Raw genomic sequence first — 21,970 nt, 5'->3', positions numbered from 1 at the left:
TCGCCTTCCTCCAGGAGACACACTCCGACAGGCTCAACCAGTTGGCTTGGCACGCTGCCTGGCAAGGCCAATTGTTCTTGAGTCATGGCACCAACCTTAGTGCTGGGGTCACGGCTCTCCTATCATCACAACTACAGCATGACGTGGCGGTGGCATGAGAGATTGTCCCTGGCCGCCTGTTGACGGTCCGCGTCACCCTAGCACAACACCATCTGCTACTCGTCAACTTCTATGCACCTTCTGATGGCCAGGAGAGGGTCAGTTTCGTTGAGACCTTGGCTGGCCTTTTGTGCGACGTCAGTGAGGATGATGACCTGCTTCTTGTAGGTGGGGACTTTCATTGTACCACTGATACCCCGCTTGACCGTATGGGGCCTGAGCCTCATCTGCCCTCAGCCCGCAAGCTGCAGTCCATCTTGGAGACTGCAAGCCTCGTTGACGTCTGGCAAGCCCTGCACCCCAATGCGCGCCATTACACCTGGGCCAGGATAAGTGCCGGGGGTCTCACTATGGCCTGCCTCGACCGCATTTATGTCACCAGGCACCACCTGCCACTCCTACACAGTGGCCGCATCATTCCCTCAGGCCTGTCAGATCATGGCCTGGCTAGCTGTGAACTGAGCCTGTCTGGTACAGCCTGCACATAAGCGCCTTATTGGTGCTTCAGCCTCAGCCTGCTTCAAGACTCCTACTTCCGGGACTGCTTTGTCTGCTTTTGGCGGGGCTGGGAGGCTGCAAGACTGAGCTACTCCTGGAAGCTATGGTGGGATGTGGGCAAGGTACAGATCCGGGCTTTTTGCCAGCAATACACCCAGCTGGCCATAAGTGAACTGTGCCGTCATATCTGAGAGTTGGAGGAAGATGTGGCAGAGCTCGAGGCTGTCCCACTGGCCTCTAGCAGCAACGCAGTGCTGTGTGAGAGCCTCCAGTTCCACAGTAAATGCTTGTGTGACTTGGCAGAGAGCACAACCCGTGGAGTGGAGTGTTAATCCGTGCCTGCTGCCAAGAGCTGGTGGAAAGTAATGCCCCAACCCATTCCTTCTTCAACCTGGAGTGGCAGTGGGCAGTGACCAAAGCCTTAGATCACCTCAAGATCCCCGAGGGCCAGGTAATTATGGACCCGGGTTAAATACATGAGCATGCCATTGCCTTCTATCATGACCTGTTTGTGGCTGACCTGTCCTGCTCCGAGGCCACGCAGGAACTCCACGAGGGCCTGCCATGTCTCTGTGCCCTGGAGGCCAGTGAGCTTGAGTGGGAATTGTTTCTGGAGGAGCTAGCAGCCGCTGCAACTGGCCTTACCCCCAGCAAAGCACCAGGCCTCGATGGGTTACCTGCCAAGTTCTACAAGACCTTTTGACCTCTCCTTGTCCCCTGCCTCCTGTGCATTTCCCAGGAGAGCCTTACCAACAAGGTCCTACTGGTCAGCTGCCGCCAAGCGGTACTCACGCTGCTGCCCAAGAAGGGATACCTTGGCTGCATTAACAACTGGCAGCCGGTCTCCCTGCTGTGTGCCGACTACATATTTTGGCCAAAGTGCTGATGACCCACCTCTGCACCATCATGGCCTCTGTCACTGGTCCTGAGCAGAGCTACTGAGTGCTGGGCAGGACCATCCAAGATGGCCTGTTCCTGCTGTGTGACCTACTCGCAGCCAGCAAATTCTTCAGCCTAGACATTTGGCCTAGTCCCTGTGGACCCTGAGAAGGCCTTTGATTGGGTGAGCCATGCCTATCTCTTCCAGACCCTGTAGGCCTTTGGCTTTGGGTCTCTCTTCACCGGGGCCTTCCAGGTCTTGTACCAAGACACCCACAGCTCACTCGAGGTGAATGGTGTCCTCTGTGCCCCATGCCCCGTGCACAGGGGCATCTGTTGGGGCTGCCCCCTGTCGGGCATGCTGTATGCCCTGGCCATTGAGCCGCTGCTGCACACACTGCGGCACCACCTGAGCAGTGTGGCCTTGCTGTTGGCCATGAGCCTGTCCATTGGCCCTCCGCTCTGGCCTTCGGTATATGCAGATGACGTGACCATCTTCCTCAACACCCAGGAAGATGTGGGCCCTCTTGAACTGCCAGCAAGCCTATGAGTGTGCCTCCTTGGCTTGTATCAACTGGGCCATGAGTGATACTGTCCTTCTTGGTGCATGGACCAGCGTGACCCCCCTAGACTTGTCAGGGGACCTCACCTGTGAGGACCTCAAGGTCCTGGACGTGTTCCTGGGGCCACTGACCTTCATGTCACACAACTGAGATGGCCTTGATGAGGGGGTGGAGGCCCACTTGCAATGGTGGTGCTGTTGCCTATCCAGCCTCTCCTACCATGGACGTGTCGTCATCACTAACAACCTGGTGGTGGCGACCGCGTAGCACTGATGCACTGTACTCGACCTGCCAACGGATCTACTCGAGAGACTCCAGCACCTCCTGGTAGATTTTTTCTGGTATGGGTGCCACTGGCTTTCATGAACTGTCCTTTACCTACCTGTCATTAAGGGGGCCAGAGCCTGGTCAACCTGGCAAGCAAGGTGGTCACCTTCTGCCTGCAAGCCCTTTAGTAACTTCTTTGTGGTGAGTAGTTCCTACCCTGGCAACAATGGTGTGCTGGTTCCTGCAGAGGGTGGGCCTAGGTGATTCACATTTGCCATGCCCAGGTGCTGGCGGGCTGCTCCAATACACCATGGTGGTGGTGCCTGGGGCCGCCAGATTCCCCACTGGCCCACCCGGCTTGGCACACATGGTCTAAGCTGCCAACTGCTAAGAAGACTGGTGACCTGCAGTGGTGGTTGCTGCATGGCATCCTAACCACTGGCACATTTGCATCCCACTTTGACCCAGCTGCCTTGATAGCCTGCCCCAACTACTTTGGGGGCGTTGAGGAGAACCTCTTTCATGACTTCCTCAACTGTCCCCACCTGTGGCTGCTCTTTGTTGCCCTCAAGCCACTGCTGTGGGTGCTGGGCAGGAGCCTTTCAGAGAACACTGATGTGTGCTCCTACCCGTACTGGGCATTCAAATGGGGTGCTGTCTGGCTGGCCAACTTCCTGCTGGGTCAGGCCACGATGGGTATCCTCAAGAGCCAGCTGGCTAGCCGGGACTGGCTCAGACGATGCCCTATGGCTTTTTGGCCTCTTGGTGTGGGTGCTGGAGTTTGAGCATGCTATGCTTCAAAGGGCGATGCCTGCTTTTGAGGCATGCTGGGCCCTTGAGGGTGCACTGTGCCATATGGAGGACGGCCATATTCACTACGTGCTCTGATGTCATGACCAGTCTGGGTGACCAGACGGGCTCAGTGGCAGACTGCAACTCCAAGCTCGTGCTGCACCCTGGGCCCTTACCAGGCTGCTTCTTGTTTTTTTTCTTCGTGTAAGGAGTTTGAAGGTTTTGTCATGTATATGATTGGATAGAGCAGGGTAGGAATAGTTTGTTTATAGGGGGCTTTGGTCTGTATGACTGTGTGGCTGGGTGTCCCCCACCACATGACAGCATGTTAGGCACAGCATGTAATACTGCAAAGGTGTCTGTCACAGTGTGATGTTATGAATGTAATGACACGGTGCTTTTGGTTTGATGGTAATTTGTTTGTCTTTGTTTTGTACATTGGACCTGGAGGGGCCAACTTTTTGTACCCAAACCCCCTGAATAAAGTAGCTAAAAAATCAAAGTCCGTCCATCCTTCTGTCCTTCATTCCATGCTTCCCTCCCTCCCTGCTGTCCAGCCCAACAACAGCCACCACCTTAACCCTTCTCCAGGCCTGTGCATTTTTCCTTCTCCGCTGCCTCCTCCCTCCCTGCCAGCTGTTGTCGTGGCCCCCTTCCCATTGCCCTTCCTTCCTTCCTCCCTCCCTCCCTCTCTGCCTGCCATCTCCCCCTCCCTGCCAGGTGTTCCAGGGGGTGTCAGGGATGGGCAGCAGGCGGGGAGTGGCCATGGCCATCACAACCCCCTCCTTTGCCCTCAAGCAGGGAGTCATGGGGAAGCCCTACTGCTTGGGTGGCCAGGGTGTGTTCACCATTGCCACAAACTTCCCTGGAAATGACTCAAACTTGGGCCCACACAGCCCTCTCATCCTTGATGAAGTGTTTACATGGCCCCTCCTGCTCCCTGCTCATCCTTTGGGGCCAGCCATGTAAACAGGCCCTCTGCCTCCTCCCATGGAGCAGCAGGGCTTCCCCCGTCTGAGGAGGAGGTGGTGGCGGCTTTCTCTCTCCTGCCTGCCTCCACCTACTCCTGCAGAGCAGCAGGGCTTCCCTCCTTCCCTCCAGCTCACCCACCTGCCTCTGCCTTCACTTCCTTCTGCGGAGCAGCAGAGTTCTCACCTCCCTGCCTGAGGAGGTAGAGCCCCTGCAGCCAGTCACTGCTGGCCCTCTCGGAGCACATGCGCAGTTTCCCAAAAACATTACAGACAGACGGACGCACAGACAGACTGAGCCCCTTATACTAGAATTTCTCTCTTAATGTGCAGTTAATTACCAATTAAGATTGACGGCTTGAGATATGGAGCCTTTTATTCATAGGAGGGAGTACCTGCACATCCAGGTTGCTCCACTCAGAGGCTGGATTGAGAAATGTTGTAGTAAGTGATGCTAATGAGTACATGATAAACCACAATAATCATTTATTAGAATGATTATTAGATTTTGAGAGTCATGAGCAAGGAAACCACAGATAAATTATGTAGATTGTCTCAAGTAAGTGGGATAAGACCTTTTATATCATGCCTTTATTTGTTTTGTACGTTTTGTAGAGAAAACTATTCTAGCAATTTATAGGAGTTACTCATGTCATTTTTTTTGTGACACTAGCTTTTGGGTTTCATTTTAGCATGAGTTCCTTCTAACAAGTTTTCTGGTATAGTTCCATACTTTTAACTATTGTACTTTACCTAAATAGTAAGACCTAGTGTTATAATTGGAAAGGAAATGGGGGCAGCTGGAGTAGGGCAAAGGACGTAAACCAATCAAAGCCTCACACTGCAAGCTTAACTACTGTGAAGTAACACTTTTATATGCGCTTACTTAAAGAGCATTGTGGTGGTAAAACTGATGGTAGGGAAAGCTGTAAGACAAACAACTGTTTGGGGAGTGTCCACACTAACCTTCACAAATTATTTTTGTTGTTTAGATGTATATCCTGCTCGATGATCTCCCGAGGTCCCTTCCAGCCCTAATGTCTATGAAATCTATGAAATCTATCCAGGAAGGCTCAGAGTGGTTTGCAATAACAGATAAACAGACTACAAAATAAGAAAGTAAAGGCCAGACTCTTGTTCTCTACAGGGTGTAGCTGGGCAACCTGTTGGCTAGAGCTGAAAGTCTACCACTTCTTTATGCAGAAAAATTCTGTCTCAACTGTGCAGGAAAAATTAAAGTGGTACAACTCGCCTGGTGTAGATACAGTAATAACAATATAACATATTATTTTCTACTGGGCTGTGTGAAGCTTTGGTACCTGATTCGATTGGATGGCTGAATCTCCGAATCTGAGTCAAATCAGAGGATCCTTTTAATCTGTCTGAATTGAAACGGAACTCTCCGAATCAATGCAGAAAGATTTGGCAATTCAGACATAAGCACAGCTTTAAGTGTTTTTTCTACATACCTCTAGGAAGCAGGTGGCTGTGAATGCTGTGATGCTGGGGCTCATGGAGCGTCCCACACAAGCATGGGGGGCTCCCCAGGGTGCTTGGAAGTAGACCAGAAATACTTCCAGTCCACTTCCGGGTCCAGCGAGGATCAAGTGTTGGGCCCCTCCTTGCCCCCTGCCTCAGCGCCTGGTGCCTCCTGGGTCAGGGGGGAGGGGCACCTGGGGTCAAAGAGGCATTGCAAAATGAATAGTAAAACATAAAACATGAAGAAAGGGATACTTAGGGAAAAGTGTTAGAGATCTTTTCCTTAAAAGGTTAACACTTATTTGTGAATGAGGCACATACTTTCAGAAACCAGTGGCAAAATGGCTGACTATGCTGTATGTCTGTTGCAAAATGGGAAACTCCTGATGTGGTCCAGTAAATGGCTGTTGCTCACAGAATGGTTTTATTTTAAAATTGCTGGTTAGTTTCTGAAACACCTTTGTGCATTTATTTTTCCTGTGGTCTGAAGCTCCTTGTTTATAATTTTGGCATTTTACCTAATTGGGCAAGTGAAATTTTCAAAGAGAAACCAAAAACTTATGTGAGGAGGAGTGGGGGTGGGGAACACAAACTTGTGACTTCTGACTGTGCCAAAGGACTTACTTTCCAGGAAGCTGTACAGTGATTCTTCTTTGTGTTAAGCACCCTCTGTTAAAATTAATTCTCAAGTTTCTTATATTTGAATGAAGAAAAACATTACTCAGTAATACCAGTAAAACAAAATATTTCTAAATAAAATGTTACAAAATTTCTTTCTGCAGTTACTGAAGTCAAAGAACCCTTGCTCTTTTGCTTCGTTAACTTGTTGCAGTTGATGTTTGTTTCATTACTACTGAAAACTTTTATATAAAATGCATCTCTTTCTTTCGGGTGTTAGTATAATCATTAACTGAATCAGGAGCAACACAAAACCTGAGGCTCTTCAGTTCTTGTTATAGATAAACCAGAGTTCATCTAAAAACTATGACATTTAAGTCTCTCTTCCTGGTCAGCTAATGGATAGGGTTATAGACAGCTTCTGTTTTTTAAATGCATTTTATTTTGCCTTTAGTCAAAGATGTCTGAAAGGATCAGCCATATGGTAATAAAAGCTAAAACCACTACATACTTCACAAAGGATTTTGTCCTTCTACTAAAATATTCTAGAGCTGCCATTCAGAGTTCTGTGACTGTATGGAGCATAGTTCGCAACAACTAACTGTTCATGAGTTGCATTGTATTTGTCAGTAATGAAGCAAAGCTTTTAAAAAATTTGAAAGCAGGTCAAATGATGGTGAAATTGTTTCTGGAAAAAAACTGCTCCAATTAAATTATTCTGAGTTTCATTGGCAGGATCAGATTTTCTGTACTTGAAAAGGAAACCTGCTGACTGACTATTGAAATGATCTTGCTTTTATGTGGTATCTTTCTTTTAAACTGGATTCCAATATACATTACAATCGTTTGTCCTAAACCTTCCCGTTTGGCTCATGTGAGTAATAATGCTACAAAAGCTGGTCTATAGAAGTTGCCTTTTACTAGAAACTTGTAAGAGCTCCAGATGTGTCAGTAACTTGGTTTGTCTGCGCTAGCTCCATGCTATTATAGACAGCTACTGAAAAATAAGTTTGCCCTCCCACTCATGTTTTACCTGGTCCACACCTGGAATATGATAGTGAGGGTGTGCTGCAGTGGAAGTTCCTTCCCTGTTCTCCTCCTTTTCTCTCCCCTTCTTCCCCCCCATCAAGCTCGTGCTACTATGCATGAGATCTGGGGGAAGTAGGTTTCAAGACCAGCAGTGAAGGATGCCCCTGGAGCATCTTTACTGATGTATTTCTGGGTCTGTTGCATGCAAACCAGGAGTGGGTGGATGAAGCTTTTGTTTATTTATTTGTTGATGAGAGCCTTGACAGCAACATGGATCAAGTGCAGAGCAACCCATAGATGCATGTAACAATTATATGGGCACAAATGTATGTTTTGAAAAGTATTCCAATATAAGGGTTATGTTTGTCTGCTCTTATACTGGTATAAATATAAGAAGCTAAGCTGGTTTAAATTTTAAGTCTGTGTGGGCAGGGGCAGACAATCAGCTGATTGTCAAAATCCTGCTGCCAGCAGCTTTGGCTGGGCTGCTGAGTATGGGAAATCAGAGGCTCCTGACGCTGGGGGATGGGGAGGGAGGGAGGAACCATACCGGGAGCTTCTGCTTCCCCATGCCTGGCAGCTTGGTCAGAACTGTGTGGTTTGGGGTTTAAAGTCCTGGCCATAAGTTTAAATTTAAGGTGCCATACAGATTTGGCATAAACATTTTGTACGTCATATGTGGAACATTTTAATAACACATTTGCCATTTTATGGAACCTTAAATTGGGTGCCTATGTAGCAACCTTGTCATTTATGTCATGCTTAATGTGTGAATTGTGACATCAGTGTACCTTGAAGAGGGGGGCTAAAGTTGCATCTGTCCAGATTCCTAGTTTGCTGTTATGCCCTACTCACATCTGCAGGGAATTGTGAATACAGAAGTGGTTGTATCATCATACTCACCAATTAGTCATCAGATATTAAATGAGTAGCTGTAATGTCTTCATTAATGTTTTGGATGATGGGACTGAGTGCAGGGATTGTTACCAAAAAAAAGGCCAACAGCATACTTGTCGCAGGGCACTAAGGTGTGCCTGCTCTTTCAAGGGCAGAAACTGCCTAGAGAGAGGGCCCTGTGAGCCAGATAGGACGCCCACAGGTGCAGGTTGTTGTGGCAGCAAGCTACTGAGGGAGTTTAGCCTGCACCTGCATCCAGTCACCTAACCGGAAGTAGGCAGGGCCTTGGGCACAGATAAGTTTCAAGGCTGGGACTGGAAGTTGTTAGTTCCCCCACAGCTGCCAGAGGAAGGAACTCCTGCAGAGAAGAATGTCCCAGAGATGCTGTAGCCTTCTGATATGCTGCTTACAGGACTAATGCGGCTCCTGGAGCTCTTCAGGTACTCTGGGCTGTGAGGCAATTAATGCTCATGGAGCAGTTTGCCTTTTTTAAAGAGACAGCTCACTCTGCACTGTTTGTATTATGTTATAGCATAACATAATACAACATAACATAATATAACATATTTTGATTGTTTGTACTCCGGGGGACTGGGCTGAGGCTACTGGGGAGGAGGAGGCCTCATTGGGGCACAGTACAGTGTGGAGACCCCAGCGGTGCGGGGTGTAGTTACTGAGGCTAAGGGTCCAGTGACAACAAGATGTCAAACTAGACCAAGGCCTCATCATAAGAGATAACGCCTAATACTATCCATGAGGCATTGGGCATGGAAAAAGCTGTTTTGGAGCCACGCATCTAGCTCATAAGGCTTGGGGTGTCCCATAAGTCACCTATCAAGAGCAGGGCCCATCAAGGGGTCCAGTAACCTGCAGGGTTTGGCTGGGGGCGGGGTCCATCAGGGCCGTGACTGAGCTGTGGTGTGAGTGGCCTCCCTATTTATTACGTTTACCAGCAAGATGTGGCAGGCAAGATTAGAAGGTGCCTGTAGGGTGGAGTCGGCACAGTCACGGAGCCCTAGGGACTTTCCTGTCCATGGGGACGCCACATCATGACACTACTGGGTTGTATTAACAGAAGCTTCACTTACAGATCAAGGGAAGTGATTCTTTTGCTCTATACAGTACTGATAAGGCATCACTTGAAGTACTGCATCCAGTTTTGGGCCCCACACTTTAAGAAGGATGTGGACAGATTGGAAGAGGTCCAACACAGAGCACAAAAATGATGAGGGGCCCGAGAAGAAAGACTTAGGAGGAAAAGTTGAAAGAACTAGGGTTATTTAGTCTTACGAATAAGAGAAAACTAAGCGGGTTTTGATAGCAGTCTTGAAATACTCAAAGGGTGATTTTTAGAAAAGATGGGGAAGGGCTTTGTTCTGTGGCCGCAGGGGACAGAACTAGGAACAAGGGCCTCAAGCTTCAGTAGAGGAAATTTAGGTTGGAGATTAGGAAGAACTTTCTGACTATGAAGGCAGTCAAGCACTGGAAGAGTCTACCTAGAGAAGTTGTGGAATCTCGCCTCCTTGAAAACTTTGAAGAGCAGACTGGGTAGATACTTGATTGGATTGGTTCAGTCCAGGATGATACTACCTTGAGCAGGGGGCTGGACTAGATGACCATGGGCGTGTCTACATGAAATGCTAAAGCGCAAGTACTAAACGACTGTACAGTAACAACTGTGCAGTCTACTGCTTGTGTAGCCGTGGGTCTTCTGAGGTACCTTCCGACTCCCTTGTCGTATGATTCTATTATTTAATGCTTTCATTTTATCTAGAATACAACAGAATGGCTTTAAATGCATTTTGTTATAAAAATTGTAACCCATTATATGTACTGGCTTTTCTTTTAATGTTGTGCCTTCAGAGTATTCAGTTATTCTTAGAAGTAAAGCCAGATGAGTTGAGAGAAGACTTCTAACCTGCAGTTAGATTGTATCATTTTATGAGACACTGGCAGATTAAGATATGCTGGCATTCAGAAAACATTGACTTGTGAAAAAGAGTTTGTGTCTTTTGTGTCTCTCTTGTTGGATAAATGTATTAAATTTTGATGTTACCTATTTGATTGGAACCATTGCTAGAAAAAGACCTATAAACACAAACTTATGTATATTCCTGTCTGTTGCAAGATTGCAATCAAAAGGAAAATGTTTGATTCTTTCAATATTGATTATTAATTTTTAGTTGAAGTAAAATAATGTGCCTATTGTTCAAGTAGTTTATTGTATACTTAGTAACAATTTCTTATATCTGAACACCACTTTTAATCATGTTCTTTAGTAATCAGACTACTTCTGTTTAATCATGAAGAAACTGACTACCAATTACGTAATATTTTGTACTTACTATGATGTGCTACTCATTACTTCCAATGTGTAGCAAAATGTATAAATACATATAATATTTCTGTGAAATCCGATTGAGGGTTTAACAAGTTTACCGATGGGTGTCTCAAGCATTTCCCACTTTAATTCTTCGAGCAAAAGAAAAAAAAATTGCAAATCTGGAGATTAGAAAAGCAGCATAAAGCACAATAGAACTAGGAGTGGTTTTTGCCCTTGGAAATCAGGAGACCTAACGTAATAAGATGGACAATAATTGGGATTCCCCTAAAGATGATAGCCTCATATTTTTTCCCCGGTACTTCTATTGAAGGTGGTACAAATTTTATTTAGAATTATTGACATGAGATAAGTATGCACATACAGCTAAGATTTGCAAAGTCAATGGTTAAGTCATCAATAGGGACACCGGTAAAACTGCACAAGTGGGGCTATGAACAAAACAATCCTGCTTCACCAGAACGTTATTTTCTACGTTATCAGCCACAAGCCATTAGTTACAGAGTTCTATTTTTTTAATTCTGGGGGGGGGGGGGGGGTATATGGGACACCTTGTGTAATGGCAGATTTAGTTTTTATTATAACTGGCATTTAAGGGGTTAAAATGCATGTTGGTAGGAGTATGTGGGCTGCTGATAAATCAATCTGGAAGGAGGTATGCTATAAGAAAGTTTGGGAAACTCTGTTGTACAAGATCTCATGCTGTGTTACTTGAGGGTATAAAAGGTGGAGCTGCCAAATTATTCCTTAGTTTTTATTATTCATGGCAGAGAGACAGAGCACCTTCAGTGCTTGTGTGGTGTTTGTCATGTGATTTTTTTTTCCCCCCCTTTCTTTTCCTGTTTCTAGTCATGTACTTTTTTTCATGGCTATTTAGAAACAAATAAAAAATACTTTTTTCTAGTTTTTGAGACTACCGCTAGACAAACCTGAGTAGTGGGATTTAGTTTTTATGGCTGAATCAAACTCTGGATTCAGAATTTGCTTCTCTTGCTAGAATGCTCATTGATGTGCTCTCTAGCTGTCTTTTGCTTAGGAAATAAAAGAACCTATCAAACTTGAGGTGGTTTCTTATGGTAATGATCCTATGAGTTGCGGTTCGTCTCTGAGCTCTCACATTCATTCTTTGTCCAAGAGGCTGAAATGGGTACCATAGCAGAGAGAGCAGTGAAAGCTTCGTCCACCTAGTCCCAGAGTACTTGTGAGCCTGCCACCTCCTGCCCAATGCCTAGTATCTCTTCACACTGGTTAGCCAAAAGACAGTTGACTGCCCAGTATGCAAGTGTAAAAGTCCTTTTACTTCCTATCTTTGTGTCATAGGTTTTTCTCCTGTTTAAGTGCTAAGCCAGTTGGACCTAATGGAAGAAGGATGCGTTCCTGTTTAACAACCGTATTTTGTTTACCTCTCTGTAACACAATACAGTTTAAAGCAGGGCTGTCCAACTTAGTGGCTGAAGGTTGCAGGCTTCACACTGCATGGGCCATGTACAATCTGAGCACATATATTGCACACTGCACCCTTCCCTCCCTCCCACCACTCCCTATTGCCTTGCCACGTGGGCCCTGACATGCTGAGTGAGTCACCCCAAGGCCAAGATCTTCCCCCTCACGGATGCACCATCCTCTCCCTCATGCTTCATGGATGCACTTCAGTGCACTGCGCAGGCCTTCTCCTACTGTGTGGAGGTCAAGTTCTGGGAATCCCTGGTTTACTCCAAGCTTCTTCAGCTATGGGCTCCCTCAGCCTTGGGGGAGGGTGGACAATGGAAGGTGGAAGAGGGAAGGGAAGCCCAGGGAATCCGCAGGAGCTTCAGAGAACAAAGTGGAGAGTAGCACCCAGACAATGACCCTGGGGGAGGGACACATTAATCCCTCAGGGGCTTCCAGTTGGACACATCTGATTTAAAGATGAGACTATGTCATGTTTTTCTGTAAATCAGTTATTTGGTGGAAATATTAATTTATGTAGCATACAAGAGTCTCATGGGCATGTCATTTAAGACAACTGAAATGTAAAATAAAAGCTTTTGTGGATTTCCTCTTTTGCTCTCTCTAACAGTGTAAGCATGTGCTTTCTTCCTAATTGTGAAAGCTATTTGCAAGCAAGTAAAAAAGTACAGTGAAGAAACATGTTACAAAATCTCTTTTCTCTTGTCTCTAGGTATTTGGAAATGCTCCTCCAAGTACAATGACAGAAAAATTCTCTGACCTTCTGCAGTTCACTACACAAGTGTCACGATTGATGGTGACAGAGATTCGACGGAGAGCATCAAATAAGTCCACAGGTAGTGAATGGGATGACAACGATGGGTCCTTGTGAGTTGCATTATGCATTTTAGAACAATTGGTAATGTGCTAGTCAGTCCTTGTCCGGTTAGAGCTGGGCAAACACTTAAAATGGAAGGAAGGTGCAGTTTGTGATGGTCTTTTTGGAGCAAGAACAGACATGGACTAAACCATGTAAGCATATCTGAGGTTACTCTTTAAAAGTGTTTTTGAAGCAATTTAACCATTGTAACCAATTGTTACAACGAGCTACTTACAAGTTCCATATTAAGCTTTCTTCTGTTTATTAAATAAATGTCTCTGCAAGGAAATGTCTTTATATAATGTGGTTTTGAGCATTTTTTTCTTGCCTTCAAGGAATCACTTAGCAGAGGTCTCTTTGTTGAGAAACCTGTAATTCATCCTCCTTATCATCTGACTTCAGGTAGCATCATTTGTCTTCTGAGGCTAGTTGCATCTCCCCTTGTTTGGAGAGAGAGGCAGTAGCAAATAGCATTAAGTTCTTCTCCCTTAAGTGCTTTAAAAATCCAGTCTCTTTGGGTATGGGAGTGGACAATGCTCCGTTTTATCTGCAGATTTGTTAAGTACCCACTGTTCTCTATTTTCCTACATGTGAAGTGGTCTGCTTGCTTAATTGGATCTGCTCCAGTTTTTTAGTCTTGGTAGAGTGAGTTACTGCAGTGTAGTCCCCCATGGCTCAGTCTGTAAAAGGAATGGATAAAATAACGTTAAAAAAGTCCCTTTTTGCAATTGGGCACATGTGAACTATGAATGCCCAACACAATTTGAAGGCTTCATGTTGCCTTTTGTGGGTTTTCAGTGCTGCATATTGATAATTGGTAGTCCTATACATTTCCTGTCCTCTAAGTCCTGGTGGTCACGTGGTTTTCACAGTGCTCTTTCTGACCCATTTTAGGGTGATTTTTAAACAATGTATTTTAAGCCAGTAACTCTGGCAAAAGATACTGTTTTCATCGGCAGCTCTCTCAAGAGGCCAGAAAGTTGTTTTTGTTGAAAATGTTGCAGTGACTTGCTGTGTACAATAATCTAAGACTTGAATAGTCTTACTAAATTGATATTTATTATGAGAGATGCAATAGTGGCCTTTATATTTGAATTTCCTACCAGTTCTCATAAATCTTTTTCTAACTTTTTTGTAAGAGTTGTGATAACTTCATGGTTTGCAACATGGATGTAAAACTTGGTAGGTGCCTAAGATATATTTTGTTCCTTCTAAATGGCCAAGTTAAGCTGCCAAAAAATGACCACTTGCAGTCTGTATTATACTTTAGAGAGCTCATTGGATGCATGCTGTTAAAAGTATTTTCACATTCTATATGTAATTGTGGCGGTTGAGCTTAGAATGCCCTTGTCCACCTATATGGTTGTCCTGCAAACCGTCCGTGTAACCCAACTTTCCCGCCTGCATGTCTTTGAACTTATTATTATAGATTTTAATTTTGGATGTTATTAGTCAGGAGGGTTATTCTTTGTTAGTTAGTTTTTACCCCCTTTTTAGTGGGTTCACGAGCAATATGCATAAAGTATCTGGTTCGCTTATCCACCCAAACTTGAAGTTTATACATACAGTCAGAGTCTGATTATGCAGCTCATTAACTTGTCTTTATTTTTGTCTTTTATCACTTCGTACAGCTTTCCTTTACATTCAGACAGAAGCTGTTTCTTGTATCCTTTTTTAACCTTACTTATAATATTAACTTTGTAACTCTACTTATACAACAACCTTATCTATCCTCTGTTAATTGAATGACATGAACTGAGTATTCGTAAACTGACTTTCTCTTAGAATCTTTCCTTCCTTTTATTTTGTTTCAATTCCATTTTTTTCCTTGAGCATGATCTTATCTTTTCAAACCTCGATATACAATCCTTTTATTTTAATACTATCTGAATCTCCGTTTTGCCTGCTCTATAGCTTATGTTCTTAAATCCTCTTGAAGGACAATCCAACACAGTCTCTAACTTAGGGAGAAAGGATCAACTCAAATCTCTTCTTTTCTTTGTTTTTCTTACTATGCCAGCTGCGGATGACGTGTTCCTAAGGGTTTGTCTCACCGCAGATCAGCCCCATTCTCTCCCCGTGTTACAGGGCACAATGAGTGATGCTATTGATCCCCTGGGGATCCTCTCTCGCTCCTCTTTTCCTCTCCTGTCTCTTCCTTCTCTGCCTTTGAACCTTGTGTCTTGCTGCTGCACTCTGCTCTCAGAGCTTCTGTCCTAATACAGTAACGGCTCTGGAAGCGGCACACTCTGGTTTTTCCCATCGCGTCTGCACTCGCTCTTTCACAGTAATAAACATTCTTTCAGTTTTAGAGCTGTCTTGCAGATCAGGATGCTTTATGGCATCTTTTTATATCATATTTAAGCAAGCACAAGGAACCATAGGTACAAGCTGAACAATAGGTAGTAATGCCTCTTCCAGTTATGTTCTTCTCTCTGAAGTTCTCTCAAACTTTTTTGCTGTATGTCTGGGAAGTTTTAAATATGAAAGAGCTTCTCTTCTTTTCCTAAAATTTCTCTTATACTGCTGCTCATCTCTATTGCCCCTTTCTGCGGCCTCAAACAGGCATTCATTCCTAGCAGTAGAAATATTTGAAAAACCGTCCAACGAGAGGGAGCAATATAGGCATTTATCCTGCAGCTGTCCCCCCTTCCTGCACCTTCCCCAGGCTGGGAAGTGGTCTGGGAAGGGCATAGGAAACAGTGGCTGATCACTCCTCCCAGTCTGAGTGGACCGGAGTAGCAGGGCAAAGTCGCCTGCCTGCTTCTCAGACTCAGGAGCCTCCTCCAGAGTCTGGGGATCCAATTCCTTCACAGTGGGGCAAAGCAGTAGCGTGCAGGTGCCAACTTTGAACATACTGTGTGGTGTGAAGCTTTTCCTTGCATGACATGTTCAAAACTGGAACCCATAGTCCCCTGGAGACTGCCTAGTCTGGGAAAGAGGAAGGGAGCAGCAGCTGCTGCTTTGCTTGCCTCCCAGGTGGCCCACAAGGGGAAGGGAGCAGCAGGGCAAAGCCTTCAGCATGTTGTCCAAACTGGGCAGTCTTTGGTTTGGGAAGAGGCAGATATCAGTGGCTGCTACCCACTCCCTTCCTGGACCCAACTGGGAGGGGAGCAACCAAGTGTTGACACTTGGAAGATCTTTCTTCTGGAGGCAGCATGTTTTCCTCCAAGAAAAACTAAATGAACACTTGTACACAGGAACTCTGGTATGGTTGATGAGTCATGATGTGGGAATAGGAGGCTGTCCTACTTATGGTGGCACTAGAAGAGAAGGGAGAGAGAAGAATAAATATGAGAAAGGTATTGGGAAGAGTCAAATCTAAAGTGGGTATGTAATGCAAATTTTAACTAATAAAATAGCTTCCTAAAAATACCTTAAAAGGGGTTGTGCAGGTTTTATGAAGTCAAGTTCTCAAAAGATTTAAAAAAGAAAAACCAGAATTATTGTATGTGCAGCTTTCATTTATGCTGTTTTGGGCATGTAATTTGGTTACAATTGGATTAGGATTAGTTGCATGATCAGTTGCTTACAGGAATGGTATTCTAGGTTTACTGCTGCTGAGGTTATCTGCATAGGTTCTGAAATTCTTGGTCCTTCAGTGAAAGTTGTTCATAGTGGGAGGCAGAGTTTTTGTTTTTTTGGTCAAAATATATTTGTAGAGGGATACAAAGCGAATTGCGTGTTGTGGCCTTGGGTATACTTTTTTGGGGGAAAACTGTTGTGAAAAATGCAAATGTAATGGCATTGCAACTTATAATATTGCTTCAGCTCTTAAATAGTCAGCTTTGAAAATAAAACACATTTCTGAAAGTCAGCATTTCATTTTGACACTTTCAAAATGATTTTTTTGTTCAAAGCAGCTTTTCTTTTTTTCTAGTTCCACTTTTGTATAGTTTCACTGTACATAGAGAGACATACAGTTCATAGAGACAGACACAGATTCTTCATCTAAGCCAAAAAATCAGTTACTTTATATGGTAGAACCCAAATTGTTTGTAAGATTTAGTTTCTGTAACCCTTGCAAAGATGAAGGCTTGTGAATCAGATACGGCTTTTATTAGCTATAGCAAACAGCTACTTGAGACTGCTGGTGAGCTCCAGTTTATTGCTGTAGGTTTTATGTCTAAGGCAGTGATTCTTAATCATGCCATTGTGGTACATAATTCACAATATAAATCTAAGATTTCAAATAGGAACCCATAGCATTAAAAACATTCTGACACATTGCAATCTTTCTCAGTTCTTTGCAGCAGAAAAAATGATCTTGTGCTTTTCTGTAAAACAATAAAATAATGGAAACTAAGCTGACATTTTCCAAGTCTAGTGAGGGATGCCTTGAAGTCCATCAGCAGGTGCCTGTAGTCTAAAAAGGTTGAGAACCGCTGTTCTGGATAAGTTTCATAGTTTCATAGTAGTTAGGGGTCAGAAGGGACTTGAATAGATCACCTAGTCTAACCTCCCGCCACTGGTTGGAGCACACGCTGGGATCACACAACCTCAGACAGGTGTTCATCCAACTTCTTTTTGAATTTACCCGAGGTAGGAGCAAGGACCACTTCCCTAGGAAGTTGGTTCCAGATCCTAGCTGCTGTAACAATGGAATAGTGCCTCCTAATCTCTAACCTAAACCTTTTCTCCAGCAGCTTCTGGCCATTGTTTCTCATCACCTGAGGTGCTGCTGGAGGGGGAATAGGACCCTTCCTATTTGCTGCTGATTTCCCCTAATGAGTTTGTAGGCAGCCACCAAATCTCCCCTTGGCCTCTGCTTGCTGAGGCTGAACTGGTTCAGGTCCCTCAACCTCTCCTCATAGGGCCTGCCCTGTTGCCCTCCAACCGAGTGGGTGGCCCTCTTCTGAACTCCCTCAAAGCAGGCCATATCCTTCTTAAAGTGCGGTGCCCAGCTCTGGATGCAGTACTCAAATTGAGGCCGACCAATGTCACGTAGAGGGGGAGTATCACCTCTCTGGATCAGCTTGAGATGCATCTTTGGATGCACGACAAGGTGCGGTTGGCTTTGATGGCTGCGGTCTGGCATTGGTGGCTCGTGTTCATCTTGGAGTCCATAATGACTCCAAGATCCCTTTCTGCCTCTGTTCTCACAAGCGGGGAGCTCCCCAGCTTGTATGTATGCTGTGGATTCCTTCTCCCCAGGTGCAGCACCCTGCATTTATCTACATTGAAGCCCATCCTATTAAATTCTGTAGTCTTTCTACAGACTACATTTATAATCTAGTGATCACATACTAATCTATTGATTAGTATGTGAAAAAAATCTAATGGCTTAAAATATGAGGGCATGGTTTTAGGGTACAATTCTGTATTCACTTGTTTTTGTTTAATTGAAAACACTTTCTGCCTAGCAGTGTAGAATCATTATTTTTATAAAAGCTGAAAACAATTAAGAGGTTCTGTATATAGAACATGCAACTTCCATGGGTCTCTGGGTTATTTAACTGCCCCCTTGTTTTTAGCTTATGTATTCAGTATTTAATAGTATTAATTTTAATTTTTCATAGGTAGTATCACATACTGTTATGTAGCAGCAAACTAACAGTCTAGTAAAAATGTACCAACTAAATTTTGCTAACAAGTGGACAAACAAAATGCATCATAGATAATAGTTCATGTACAGTTTATAATTTGTAAAACAAATGGCTGTATTTATCTGATCCAAAATGACCCTTGGATCAGGTAATTAGTTATAATCTTTTTCTATGTATGGAATCTAATTACTGGGGGGTTGTCTTAAATTCATTCCTGCAGTGCTTCAGTGGCAGGGGGGTAGGTGAATAGGGGTGTAGATGGTGGGGAAATGGTAGGGAGGCAGTCCTCTGCTGCCTGCCCACCCTCCCACTGCCACATGGCCACATGACATCTCTGCACACAGCCAGAGTTGCCACCACTGCTGCTGGTCCAGGCTGAGGCTGTATGCTTTGTTCCCCAGGCTGGAGCAGGGCCGGCGCTGAAGCAAGGGTAAGCATGAGGGGGTGAAGGTGGAGGGGGCCGGGGGAAGTCAAGAGGATGCAAATAGTGGGGGGAGATGCAGGGAAGAGGCAGTGGGCCCAGTCTGCAAGAGAGCAGAGGCAGCAGAGGGGCAGACAGCAGCTATGGCATAGGCCCCAACCCTGGGGCCAGAACCACAGCAGCTGCCCATCCTCCCCCTGTTCCCAACATACTTGAATCCAAGATGAGGGGCTTTTCCCCTCATGTTAAATGCAGTCTCAAAATCTCAGCTTGGAATTTGAGTTCGTGTGTGTGTGTGTATTCTTAGTAATGGAAGACCTTAAAATGCGAGGCTGTACCATGAAGAGGCAGCAATGAGTGCATCTGGATTATAAAATGTGTGAATTAATAAAGTGTGTTTTATGATACTCTGCTGTATTTCTTGCTTTTTTATGACGATCAATTTTTATCAACTATCCTAATCATGATGTTAAACCATCTTTTTAGTGTCTCATTTCAAAATAACTACATATACAAGTTCTTTACTTTGCTGAATAGTTTTGCCTTAAAATCTGTTATATAGCCTTTATTTACCTAAGGATTATAATCTAGTGATTATAAGTGTAAGACAATTATTAGAATGATGAAACTATTTATGGTTACTGTTACTATTGCTATTTAAACGTTTATCCTGTAAAGAAATTAAGTATTTTAGTAGATTAATCATCCTTTGCTAACACTTTCTTTTAATTTTCTGACTTGGAAAAATAGCATGGAGAATTAGTGTGTAAAGGAAGTTTAGATGGGGAATCAACCATGATACTTCTTTCTGAATAGTTAAAGGATTTACACATTGGGACTCGATTTATGAGTTAGGTTGAGTAAATTTGCATTAAGATACAAACGTAAAACGAATATTTGGTGCCGTGCTTTTCGACTATTCCCTTCCCTGTCAGCATTTTTCTAGCCACCCTAAGTCTGCATTGCCTTTACATTTTCAGTTACTGTTATTCCAAAATTGCCACAGTTTAATGCCTGAGTTCAGTAGTATTTTCACCTTCAACATCAGCAATGGATCAAAAGTTTGCTAGTTTCTGGATATGTTGTGGAACTGCCTCTCTGTCTGAAGTGTACAGTCCAGGCTTTTCCTGACTTAAGAGTTCTCAACCTTTTTTTTTTTTTTTTTTTTTTTTTTTTAGGGAAGTCAAGTTTTTCACTGTTGTAATAAGTGTTCAAAAGACTTACAGGTTTAATGTCATCCATTTAGCAACCAATTTATGACCTAGATCTGTGTAAAATGAACATCTTGTTAATAATCCCTGTTGTGTTGATCCCAGCCTAAAACATGGAAAGGAATACAATTCACAGTTATGTATCTACAAAGACCCAGATTTATGTAATTTATTCCACTGTTTGGTGTTCTAGCTCCTCTGACATACGGGTCTCTGTGACCTTATTTCTCCCTCAGACTCTTTTTTCAGGTTCATCTCTCCAGTGTTAAACCGAGACATCTGACAGACTCAGTGTGAAATTGTTAGCTTTAACAACTGTCTACAAAGTTCTCAGCCTCAGCTGCAGAACTGATGGATGCTGTTTTTGAGTTTCAAAGTGCTGCAATTTGGAACCAAACTTGGAGCAATAAGAGGTGTACAGAAATCTCAGAAAGGCAGCGTTACACTGGAATATATTTAGTCACCATAAGTTTTAGAAACAAAGCCTTTTAAAATTAGTCATTTCTTCTGAATTGGTTTCCTTGATTTCCCAGTGAAGGTTTTGTGTGTGCTGCTTGTAGGTGGATTTTTCAAGTCCCATCTAACAAACTGTAGCAATAAACTTTCCTGTTAGTTTGATTCTTGAAAAAAAACATTTATTTTAATAAATGTACTCCTTAATGTTATGCTTGCTTTTTTCCTTTTAAGAATTTCAATAATAAAATGATCTATAGAACACTTTTTCATCTCTGATCTCATTCAGCTATAAAAATGGCTCATGAAGAAACTGCGTCATAGATGTGAAGGGACTTGCCCAAGGTCACATAATTGAACTTTTGGAGAAGTCAGGGCAGGATGGCACGTTAGAGCAATGATTCCCAGAGACTGTGCTGTAAGAAGCACCTTACGTGCCAGGATTAGGCCCTGGCCATGCTGGCCCCATATGCTAGGATAGGGCCCAAGCTGCATTGGCCCCATCAGACCTGGTACCTGTCATCTGGTCGGTGGGACCAAGTGATTGGGCACCACTGCATAAGTTTTGCACATGCAAACACAGTTTTGGGGGTATAATAATGAAGTTTTCCATCAGTTTTAATCTAGGAAAAAAGCATTTCTCACGTATCAAAAGTTTGGGAAATACTACCTTAGAATTTCCGAAGGCTGCATTTTCTGCAGTGCAATGCAGTGCTTACCCAATTGCATTAGACTTCTCTTTCTTTTTAGTATTAATTTTAAAAAGCTCTGTTCTATAGCTCTTTTAAAAGTCAGGGAATTTATCAAGTGCTTGCAGAGTGGTACTTTATTTCTGCTTTGTGATGCAGGTTTTAAAATTCGTGTTCTTTTGAGATAGCTGGATTCCATCACCTTTCTGATTCAGTCACTTTATAACTCCATTTGATGGATTCCCACTGGTTTTTGTTATGAGAGTTGGCTTTTAAACAACTTTCCTTGTCAAAATTGCTATGGCAAAATGTTCTTGAGTGTGGCTTAAATTCCAGTTTTCAATGACCAAAATATTGCAAAGTAACTGACCTTGTTTGAAAAACAACCCCTCTCCCCCAGGTAAAGCTTGGTTACCATTTACTCAGTCACCAGGATAGCTGAGTTCTTCTATATTGTCTGTGTTTCTACTGTGCATATTTTAATTTAGATAAAAGCTTTTTTCTCAAGTTGGTTTCTGCTTGCTTCACTACTTGAAAAATATTTTCCTAAAAGCCCATATTGTTTTCTACTGCTTTTCTTGTCCCCCCCACCCCTTTTCCCGTTACTTTTCCATCTTTGTGCATATGTAAGTGATCACTTGTTCTAAGAGTGAGTCTCAGCAACGGAGATTGAATACCACAGGATTCTGTGCAGTTATTAGCACTGTTAGGTGTGCAAACAGCTGTAGATGATTCTCAAGATAGTCAGGCAGAAGGCATGGTAGCACCATAGAGGTTAACTGATTTGGAGTGCTATAAGCTTTCATAGGCAGCAGTCTACTCTGTTAGATGCTGTGAATGGACATGCAAAAA

General features: G+C 43.9%; 1 protein-coding gene across 8 annotated transcripts in view; it reads left to right on the top strand.

Annotated features, from left to right (window-relative positions):
- The window catches only part of WDFY3 (WD repeat and FYVE domain containing 3), a 370,468-nt gene that overhangs the window by 104,074 nt on the left and 244,424 nt on the right, over positions 1-21,970 (top strand). For all 8 annotated transcript variants that reach the window (XM_090036996.1, XM_090037002.1, XM_090036999.1 and 5 more), the window contains one exon: positions 12,652-12,775. In XM_090036996.1, the coding sequence (XP_089893122.1) occupies positions 12,652-12,775 (124 nt within the window). The remainder of the gene's footprint in view (positions 1-12,651; positions 12,776-21,970) is intronic.

Source organism: Crocodylus siamensis, chromosome 2 (genome assembly GCF_052110815.1).
Source record: "Crocodylus siamensis isolate JL-2025a chromosome 2, ASM5211081v1, whole genome shotgun sequence".
NCBI classification, from domain to species: domain Eukaryota; kingdom Metazoa; phylum Chordata; order Crocodylia; family Crocodylidae; genus Crocodylus; species Crocodylus siamensis.
The sequence above is the reverse complement of the archived record's forward strand: the minus strand, read 5'-3'. Positions and strand labels throughout refer to the sequence as shown.